Source organism: Psammomys obesus, unplaced genomic scaffold, assembly GCF_907164565.1.
Source record: "Psammomys obesus unplaced genomic scaffold, mPsaObe1.curated_primary_1811, whole genome shotgun sequence".
In the NCBI taxonomy this organism is placed as follows: Eukaryota; Metazoa; Chordata; class Mammalia; order Rodentia; family Muridae; genus Psammomys; species Psammomys obesus.
In genome coordinates this window covers 8,988,595-8,999,404 of record NW_026590809.1, presented here as the reverse complement: position 1 = coordinate 8,999,404, position 10,810 = coordinate 8,988,595, and the positions used below count along the sequence as shown (strand labels likewise).

The 10,810-nt window shown below is 45.7% G+C and overlaps 1 protein-coding gene across 3 annotated transcripts; it reads left to right on the top strand.

The window, feature by feature from the left end:
- Nucleotides 1–7,460, top strand: Rfx5 (regulatory factor X5). Of its 3 annotated transcripts, XM_055609083.1 has the most exons (10): nucleotides 1–112; nucleotides 857–988; nucleotides 1,181–1,214; nucleotides 1,563–1,645; nucleotides 2,096–2,215; nucleotides 2,399–2,518; nucleotides 2,642–2,723; nucleotides 3,002–3,203; nucleotides 3,876–3,979; nucleotides 4,338–7,460. In XM_055609083.1, the coding sequence occupies exons 2-10, from the start codon at nucleotides 876–878 to the stop codon at nucleotides 5,397–5,399; spliced, it is 1,920 nt and encodes a 639-aa protein (XP_055465058.1). In that variant the 5' UTR covers nucleotides 1–112; nucleotides 857–875; the 3' UTR covers nucleotides 5,400–7,460. The 3 variants fall into 3 exon arrangements, with proteins under 3 accessions (XP_055465058.1, XP_055465059.1, XP_055465060.1); XM_055609084.1 differs by lacking the exon at nucleotides 1–112 and having other exon boundaries at nucleotides 919–978; XM_055609085.1 differs by lacking the exon at nucleotides 1–112 and having other exon boundaries at nucleotides 935–988; nucleotides 1,185–1,214.
- The last annotated feature ends 3,350 nt before the right edge of the window (nucleotides 7,461–10,810 follow it).

The following is a 10,810-nucleotide window of genomic DNA, read 5'->3' as shown; positions in this document are numbered from 1 at the left end:
CCCGCCGGCCCGGCACCGTGGGACTGGGCTGGAGCGGAGGTAGCCACGGGGTAGTTTCTCTTTCTCTCTCACCGATGTAATAATGTCGGTGCTGGAAGGCGACGGTTCCGAGGTAGGAGGGGCAACAGGCTTGGGAGCAGCAGGACCCGCTTTCCGCAGCTGCTCACCCGGGGGCACGTGCCCGAATCAGGGACCGGGTTCCCCGCGGGGTTTCCTGCGCCGAGTCCCGGAGTTCGGAGCCCGAGCCTCCGCGGGCCAACACTGGGGATGGGGTGAAGGGGTCCGAGGGGAGTGGGGACGCCTCGGGGTGGGATGTCGTAGGATGACGTAGGGTCCGCGCCGCGGCGAGGGGCACCGGGGGAAGCCGTGGTGAGACTCAGTAATGAGAACTTGGGCCCAGTTTTTTTTCAAACCTGGAAAGGCCGACTGTGTTCGTATCCCTTCCGACCTCCCAGGCAAAGTCAGTGGTGAGGAGTGTATCAGACAATCGGAGAACTTTGGCTTGTCGTTATCTTTTTTTTTTTTTTTCGGGGGCGGGGGGCGGGCGCAGCACTGGGATAATTTACAAGATTCAACGTGGATTTTTCCACCCCTATCTTTTTCTGTAACTCAGATTTGGGAGACTTCAAAAGGTGAGACATATAGAGTGGAGACGTCAGAGATCCCTGGTATTAGAAGGGCCTGACAAAATAACGGAATAATTCTAATTTTTGAGAATGCAAGTGGTGAGGAAAACCACGGGCAGAAGCTTTGCTTTTGTTTGTATTTCTGGGTAGAGACAGGAGGCCTGCCCTGGGATCTCTAGGGGAAAGGAAGCTTGGTGGATGTTAAGTACTCATAACTTGTCTTCTCTCAGCTTTAGTTCTCATGCTGGGATGGCAGAAGATACACTTGATGGTAAGAGCTCCAAGAATGGGGCGAGGCCCCAAGGTGGTGCTGAGGCTGGGGAACCCACCACCCTTCTTCAAAGGCTCCGAGGTACCATTTCGTAAGTAATTGTCTCTGTCTCCAAACCCATTTCCAGCCCCAGCTGTAGATCCTTGTCACCCTTCACTCCTCCCTCAGGCAATTGTTTGAGAGCAGTCTGTGGTTGTGGTAGATGTTTGGTCCCTTTCCTGTCTCTAGCAATCAGACAGAGGGATGGGAAAAGCTTGTAACCTCCAGCTTTCTCTCTCCACAGCAAGGCCGTGCAGAACAAAGTAGAGGGAATTCTGGTAAGCATGTTGGGGAAGGGCAATGGAGGTGGCCCTGGGAGGAGGGTGATGGTGACGTGAGAAAGGTTTATGTGGGAGAGGCAGTGCTGGCCACCTTTGAGCATCACACTTTATCCTTCTGTGGCCTGTGTAGGAGATGAAATCAAACCCAATACCCTATCCTCTTCTCCCTTTCTCTCTGTGGCAAGCCCATAAGGTTTCCAGGCCCAGTGAGCACCTAACCTCAGGTCATTCCTTAGGTTTCTTTTCATTCTGAACCCTGACTTAAGTAAGAGTCAACTGGACTTTATGGTCAAGATCAGAAAATCATTCACTGGGTCCTCCCACTTGTGTTCCTTTCTGCCTCAGCAAGAAGTACAGAAGTTCTCAGATAACGACAAGCTGTATCTCTACCTTCAGCTCCCTTCAGGGCCCAGCATTGGAGATAAAAGGTACCTTGGTGGTAGTGTTTTAGATGTCACAGGCTCTGATTTTGAGTCTCATTGTATTGAGTCAAAATGTAGGAGATGGGGGCCTGGAGAGATGGCTCAGGGGTTAAGAGCACTGGCTGCTCTTTCAGAGGACCCAGGTTCAGTTCCCAGCACCCACATGGTGGCTCACAACCATCTATAACTCCAGTTTCTGGGACTCTGACACCACCTTCTGACCTCCATGGGCACCAGGCACACATGTGCACAGACGTATATGCAGGGAAAACACTCATACACATAAAATAATCTTAAAAAAAGTTAAAAAGAAGTAGGAGATACATAGCTGATGTCATATGTCAAGAAGTAAGGCCCCTGCCCTGGCTTGGCTTAGCAGGGAAGGGTGAATTTGGGACAAACTGATTTGACCTGGCATCACTGAAGTAATTCTTGTCCCTTTTGCTTGTCTTACAGCTCAGAGCCAAGTATACTCAGCAATGAAGAGTATATGTATGCCTATAGATGGATTCGCAACCACCTGGAAGAGCACATGGACACCTGTCTACCAAAGCAGAGCGTCTATGATGCCTATCGGTGTGTAAAGAAGGCTGTGCCTGGGTTGGTGGGTGTAGGACTAGACTCTTAACCCTCAATTCCTCCTGCCTTGCTAGAGTGTGACCTCTGAAAAGATTCCCCACACCTGGTCCCTAGGAACCATCTAAACCCAATAGTAGCCTTCTCTGAATAGCTTCTCCTATCTACCCTCTCCACACTCAGAAAGTACTGTGAGAGTCTTGCCTGTTGCCGCCCTCTCAGCACAGCCAACTTTGGTAAAATCATCAGAGAGATCTTCCCTGACATCAAGGCCCGAAGACTTGGTGGTCGGGGCCAGTCCAAGTATCCTTGACTGGGAGACTAGGACTAAGGACCTGGGGAGGAAAAGGTAACATTGTTGATAGCCGGACTTGCCTAAGAGGCTCAAAGAGGCCCAGATTTTAGCTGCTCCTTAACTTGCATCAGATATTGCTACAGTGGCATACGAAGGAAGACCTTGGTATCTATGCCACCATTGCCTGGACTGGACTTAAAGGGGTCTGAAAGTGTAAGTAATGACATTCCAGTGCTAGTTCTGTCTACCAGGTAAAAGGTCTTTAGGACTTGGTTTAATGGCTGGAAAAATTGCACTCATTTGTTCATTGCTTCTGGGGGAACTTCTGCCTTCCCTGTGGTGGAAGCATGGGAGGAAGAGAATTTGGTTTCTGGTTCTTAAACGGGTAAGAGTTTCCTATCCTCAGTCTGGTATTTGCTTTGGTCAGTAGTAGGCTCAAGGGAAAGTACTTCAGTAGGTAATCTGACTGAGCATGTCTTTCTCCACTCCAGCCAGAAATGGGCCCAGAAGTAAGCCCAGCACCTCGGGATGAACTGGTGGAGGCAGCCTGCGCCCTGACTTGTGACTGGGCGGAGCGGATCCTGAAACGGTCCTTCAGTTCCATTGTTCAGGTCGCCCGCTACCTACTACAGCAGCATCTCATCTCTGCCCGATCTGCACATGCACATGTGCTTAAGGCTGGGGGGCTTGCTGGTGGGTGGACCTGCTCTTTTGTCTGAGAAATCTTCAGACTTCAGCCACTTCTTGCTTCCTTCCCCCCCACACCCTGGGAGAGGGCACAGAATCTTACTATGTTGCTGAGGATAGACTAGAACTCCTGGCCTCAACCATTCCTCCCACCTCAGCCTTCCAACACTGTACCGTGATTCCATTTTCAGCTCTAAAAGCCTTCCTGAATACAAGGGTGGACCATCTTGGATTGCCTTCTCTTCCTGGTGATCCTTCTTTTTGTGGGGGTGGATAGGTGTTCAGGCCAGAGGTCACCCTCTAGTCATTCCTCAGGAGCTCTCCTCGTTTTTTGGATTAGGGTCTTTCCTTAGGACTTGACTAGGATGGCAGGCCAGGGAGCCTAGGGATTTCCCTGTCTTCACTTCCCCAGCTCTGGAATTGACTAGAGGCAAGCACCCCATCATGCCTGTTTCTTCATGTAGGTTCTGGGGATGAAACTCAAGTCCTGCTTACATGCCAAGCATGTGAGCAGACGAACTCTTAGCCCAGCCCCTCCTGGAACTGCTGCTTAAGCCATGGTTTAAACACTTGCTTCCTTGTCTGATCCAGGGAGTTAGGCAGTCAAATTGACGTCACATTCTATTTCTTGGTTTCCTCCCCACCCTTGCTTTATTACCATTTCTGGTCCCTCTGCAGAAGAGGATGAAAGAGCCCCTCGAGAGTGGTCATCATGTAAATCCAAGAATGGGGCAGAGAACCTGGAAGGTGGAGGCCCTAAGAAGCCAGAGAGACCGGCCCAGGTAAGGCAACTGATGTCTCTGACATTGTTGCCTAGGGTTTGGGGTAGGGTCTTAGTGCACTTTTCTTCCTGTGCTCAGTTTTTATTTTTATTTTATTAATTTTAGATTTACTTACTTATTGTGTATGAATGTTTTGTTTGCACATGTGTCTGCACCATATGCATGTCTGGTGTCCAAGGGGAGAAGAGGACTTCAGGTCCCCTGGAACTGTTAGAGGTTCTATTGTGAGCCATCTGTGGGTGCTGGGAATTGAACCTAGTTCCTCTTCAGAAACAACAAATTCTCCTAACCCCTGAGCCATCTCTTCAGCTCCTATATTCAGTCTTTATGCCTTATGGTGACTCTGTTTCCATTTTAGCCTCCTAAAGAGCTAGAAGCCCGAGCTGGGACTGAGCCTCCAGGGCGTGGGGAGCGGAAGAAGAGTGTAACTGACAGCTCAGCCCCAGCAGCCAGTAAGCCACAAGTCAATGCCCTTGTGGCGCGACTGCCTGTGCTCCTTCCGAGAGCACCCCGATCACTCACCACACCCATTCTGGCTCCTAAGCTTTCTTCAGGCACTCTGAAAGTGGCTGCGCTGCCTCTGTCCACTAGGGTTGGAGGACCTCAGGCAGCTGTGCCCGTCATTAACATGATCTTACCACCTGTACCTACTTTGTCAGGTGCTGGGCCTGGGCCTGGGCCTGGGCCTGGGTTTAGGCCACGGCCTGGGCTTGGGCCTGGGGCTGGGCCAGGGCCTCAGGCTGGGCTTGGGCCTGGGGCTGGGCCTGGACCAGGGAGAGTTCCACCCAGGGTAGTCATTTGGCCTCAAAGCACAGAGAACAGGGAGGTAGGCATAAGTGGTGGTGACCCACGACCCCATGACAAGGGTGTCAAAAGGACAGCTGAGGTGCCTCTGAGTGAGGCCAGCGGGCAGGACCCACCAGTTAAAGAAGTGAAGCATGACACAGAGGATAAAAGTGAAGCGAAAAGGAAGCGGGGACGCCCTCGAAAAAAGCTAGGTGGGAACGGGGAGAGAAATGCTGCTCCCGAGAAACCAGCAGCAGCTGTGAACTCTCCCAGATCCCCACAGTTACTCTGGGAGACATGGGGCTCAAAAAGAGAAAACAACTTAGTTGGGAGACCAGAAAGACTAGGGCCAGTGGGCGAAGCTGAGCAGGAAACAGTGCTTGCTCAAGGTCAGAAAGATGGTGCTGTTTCCAAAGGAGAACGGAGCCTGAGTTCCCAGGAAGCCAAAGAAACAGAAGTTCCTCCTGTCACCTCTAAAGTGAGTGTTATCAAGGGCAGAATTCAAAAGGAGACTTTTCAGTTGGTAAAGGGAGAGTCGGATGCTGCAACACAGGCTAACAAAGGGTTAAAGGGTCGTGTACTCCAAAGTTCCCTAACCCATGAGCACAAAGACCCCAAAGCAACACCCCCATGATAGACAGATAGGTCTGTGGGGAAAAGTGGCCATGTTCATGTGAGCTCTACCTGCCTGCCTGGTAGAGGCCCTTTGCTACACCTGCTTCTCATTCAGCTAGTCTTTCCCTAAGGGAGCCCATTGGCCTGGCTTACATCGTGCCTCATGGCTGCATCAGACCTTCCTCGCTCAGTACCGTGGCTTTAATACAACCAATAAATCTGTAATGACTTCTCACCTCCATCCCTGTGCTCTTCTGGGGAAAGTAGAGAGGTAGGGTAAGTATGAATGTAGGTTAGGCATATTCTGGCTTCTAATCATAGAAAACTTTTAACTCAAAATCACTTAAGATAAAAGCAATTTATGGCTGATGAAATTGCAAAGTCAAGAGGCAGTCCTGGCTCCAGGTGAGGCTTGATCTGCTTGCTCAGTATGTTCCTCACTGCTTCAGGTAATATAAATCATCTTTAGTTTAGACTACTTCACAGCTGCCAGTACTCCTAGGATTGTGTTAGATCCTTATAACTAAGTTGAAAGAAAGGGTATCATTGTGTCAGGTATCCTAGCAAAAGCCCAAAGATTTACCATGATTAACCAGCCTGGGTTAGGTGTACCCTTGACCAACTAGTGAGGCCAGGAAGATATTTAATGCTAATGTGTTTTGTGTACATCGTGGACCACCTTTGGGAAAAGGGTGGAATCAGCCTTCTCCCAGTACCAGTCCCCGAGATAGAGACTTGTGTGGAGGATGGGAGAGTTGCTGAGAAACAGCCAACAACTACTAAGTGTGTTTTAGCTTACTAGGCTGAGGTGAGCTACACTGCTGCCCTATCCCTGAGTCTTGCATTTCCCTCATTGCAGCTGTAACTTCTTATCTCATTGTAGTCTGGGAAGGACAGAGAAGGAATGCATTCTCTTTAGAGTCTCTTAATTCTCACAGGACAACTTTTCACCTCAGTCTCACAGAGCAAGCTCCTTTTCTAGTCTAAATTTTACTTTCTTTCCAGATCCTATTTCCTACTCCCATTCTAGTGCCACTTTCTGGGAGTTCATGAATGATTACTCCATAATCACTTCATTATATTCATCCTGCATCTACCAGGTGTCAGGCTCATGTCACACACGTGTCAGGATCTAGCCAGGACTGTGGGGTTAGGCTAGATTAACAGGAGGTGGCACCGATTCTGCAGGTCAGGGAGCATCAGCGGGAAGGATCCAGACACTCTAGTTGTATCCTTGGAACAGCAGGAAACCAGCCCATATTAATTGAGGACCTACTCTGTCCTTGCCACAAGATAGCTTCTTGTCAGGGAATCTTGTTTTTTTTTTTTTTTTTTTTCCTAAGAAATACAGATTTTTATTTCAGGGAGATATCATCCACTTGTCAAGTATTTCCATGAGTGCAGATTTTTTTAAAAAATTACAAGTAATATTTGATATATATAAAGAAATATGTATTATAAATTATGAAATGCAATGAGTACCTATGACCCATCATTCAATTTATACATTAAAATGTTAAAAGTACTATTAGGTTTATGCCCCCTTGCCCTGCCTCTTCCTAGAGGTAACCACAGTCTTTAATTTTATTCTCATTAATCACTTGTTTATATATATTGGCCATGTGTGTATATATTCTTTAAGAATGTATTGTTTTGTTTTGCTTGTACTTTAGCTTTACAAAAATGTACTCTGTTCCTTGAAGTTTGCTTTTTTGCACTTACGGATGTTTCTAAGATTCATCTACATTGTAATAGGTATGATTCACTCGTTGTTCATTTGTATACTACTCCATCAAGCACATAAAACACAACTTACTTAGCCATCCACCTGTTGAGTAACATTTGGGCTGTTTCCGTGTTTTTGTTATACACAATGCTGCTATGAACATTCTTGTATATGAGTGCCTTTGTTTTTAGTAAGATTTCTAAAGAGGTTTCTAAGATGGCCCTAGATGGTCCTTTTGGTCTGTGTACCCTCTGAGTTGGGGACTGTTGCCTCTTGTCTTACTTTATGGAAGAGTTTACATCATACTGAAATGAACTGTTTTGAATGTTTGATAAAAACTTACTTATAAAGCCATCTGAGCCTTATGTTTCTTTGTGGGCATATATATATATTTTTTTTAATTTTGCTTTGTTTTTTCAAGACAGGGCCTACTATGTAGTTCTGGTGTCCTGGAACTATGTAGACTAGGCCTGTCTCTGCCTCTCAGGTGCTGGGATTAAAAGTGTGCACCACTGTGCCTGGCTTTTTGTAAGCATAATTTTAACTCCTGGTTCAAATTATTTAGTTAACTATACAAACTATTTGGGCTCTCGAGTCATTTTTCTACTTTAGTGTGCATTTCCTGTCTTTCTTTCTTTTTTTGAGACAGAATCTCACTATGTACCCCGGCTGGCCTGGAACTCACTGTGTGGATTGGGCTGGCCTCTGAGTTACAGAGGCCTTCCTACCTGGGATTGAAGGTGCGCGCCGCCATGCCTAGCTTATCATTCTTTTCAAACATGAGGTTCATGTGTTCTATCTTCCTGCTATTTACTTTATCATCCTCTCCCTCTTTGATCAATTGTACCAGAAATTTCCGTTGTAAATCATCAGATGCCACAGTGGGCTTTGTTGATCCTCTCATTTATTTCCCATTTCATTAATCATCCATATTGTTTTCTACTTTTGTAAGATTTGCTTTTATGTTCCCATATAGTTTGTATCCTCTTTTTCTTTTTAAGACTGTTTTTGTAGCCCAAGCTGCCTGAAAATCACTATGTAGCTGAAGATTACCTTTGAACTTTGATCCAGCTGCCTCTACTTTCCAGGTTTAGTCATGAATCACAGTCTTTAATTTGACCTATGGTTTTGACTGTTTACAATGCTGATTTTGGTGTCTGTCCCCAGGGAACCTAGTTCTCCTACATGTTGCTCATCTTTTATGTAGCTTTCAGCATAATGTCATCTATTTTCTCCTTGAAGTGTTTTCCTTTACTTTCTAATGAACTCAGCAACATGCTAACAATTATGTGATAGCTGTAACGGGTCCAGAATCTTAACTGTCTTGTGGTGAAAGAGGTCTTGATTTTATCTATGCTGTCAGAAGTATGTATCCATGAATATAACTATGGTATTTCCCCTTTTTTCTGGAAGTGCTAGGCACTTACAAAGCTCGTTTTTTTAGACTCTGTCTTCAGACATTTTAGTTGGGGAGACTGACAAGTAACTATGTCGACAGCATAGTGTCAGTTTTCTGAGTAGTAGACACAGAGAGCCACTGAATCCCAAGAACAGCCCAAGGATCAGACAGCGATCTGAGATGACTTCCTAGAAGAGGTAAGCAGGAGGTAGTGGAACATTCTACCTCACAAAGCAAGGACAGAATAAGGCACATAGGCCAGAAACTAAGCTCCTAACTGTAGACACAGGGACACCTATGGGCTGAGTAATCTGGAAAGACAGCATGGAAAGGGCAAGCAAGGGTGAGTTAATCAAGCTTGAAGGTGAAGAGATGAAAACAAGGACAGCGTTCCAGGAGAAGCAGGGTTGTAGGCATTTGGCGTGGAAGTATAGCATGGTAAAACCATAAGAGATACATAAATTAAGTTGTTAGACTTGGTAGCAAGTGCCTTTGCCTTCTGAACCATATTACTAGCCAGATTTGCATGTGTTTAAAATAGCTTTGTCCTATTTTCAAATGTAAGTTGGGGCTGGAGAGTCAGTAAAGTGCCCACTGCACAATCATGAGGGCCTGAGTTTAGATCCATCTAAAAGCCTGGAAATGTAGTATACCTCTGACTTTGTCACTGGGGGAGTAGGATAGACTAGAGGATCTTGGGAGCTCACTGGCTAGCCAGCCTAAATGGATTGATGAGCACCTGGTTTAATTAGAGACTACTGGTTTAATTAGAAATATGTTGGAAAGCAATCAAGAAAGACACTCAAAAGTTTACTTCTGACCTCTACTCTCACATGCACACACACCTGCATATACACTTACGTGTGAACAAGAATATATCATGCACACATAAAATATATGACATGAAACAAGATACTTCAATGTCTGAGCAATCTTCAGTTTATTAGATAAAAGACTAAACTACGATTTGAGGAGAGATCCAATTAGTTCCTCTCTTATTTTTAATTTCTCCGTTAAAATTCCAGATTCCCTGTTCTTTCAGGTATCTTTTGTCATTTTAGTCTTCTTTCTGTTAAACCAAGACCAAGTCTGTGTGTCTACTCCATAGCCTCACATAAATGATTCTATTATTTTTTTGTGGCAAGTTATTAACTTTATGTAGAAATTAAGGCAAATTCATGCTGTATTATAATAGTATGTATATAAGGAATTAATGTCATTATGTTTGTGTCTTTTTTTGTTTTTTTTTGAGACAGGGTTTCTCTGTGTCGCCCTGTATGTTCTGGACTTGCTTTGTAGACCAATTTCACCTCGAACTCAGAGATCTGCCTGCTTCTGCCTCCTGGCGCTGGGATTTCAGGCTTGTGACACAACGCCTGGCCTTATGTTTGTGTCTTAGTGGCCTTTGTGTGTATGTGGTGATGAGGGTAGAACCCAGGGCCTTGTGGATGCTAGGCACATACTCTACCACTCAGCTACATCTCAGCCCTTGTCTAAGTACTCGGTTTCTGTGTGCATGCGTTGTGTATGTGTGTGCAAGTCATGTTGAGTGTCTTCCCCAATTACTCTGCATCTTATTTTTAATTTGTTGACAATTCCATTTATACAATAAATGTTAAGTCATTGTCACACACATCCTCACCATTCTCTGTGGGATCCTTCTCAGTAGGTCTCCTTCCTGCTCCATGTCATTTTTTCTGTGTGGCCACTGAGTTTAACTAGGGTTTCTGAGCAAGTGGGAGATAATTTATTGGCTTAATGATAACATAACATCAGTTTTGAGACAAGGTCTTTTTCTGAACCCAGAGCTCACCAATTCAGCTAGATGGGCTGGAGAGCAAGCCTCAACAACCACCCTGTCTCCACTTCCCCACTATTGGGGCCACAGGTGTGTGCCTGACTCAAATCCTCGTGTTTGTATTAGCAAGCATTTGAGTGAGCCCAGGTGTTTCTCATCTAGTTTGTTCTTCAGTAGACCCACTTCATCTGAAAACATGCTGATTCCTTCTGAGATAAAACTCAGGGTTTTGTTTGTTTGTTTGTTTGTTTTATTGAGACAGGATTTCTCTGTGTAGCCTTGGCTGTCCCATACTGGCTTTGTAGACCAGGCTGGCCTCCAACTCAAAGAAATCCTCCTGCCTCTGCCTCCTTGAGTGCTGGTGGGCGTGAGCCACCAAGCTAAGCTAAGCATTTTAAATAAATAGATGAATAAACAGATAACTGCCAGTCTTCCTTCCTTCCTTCTTTCTTTCTTTTTCTTTCTTTCTTTCTTTCTTTCTTTCTTTCTTTCTTTCTTTCTTTCTTT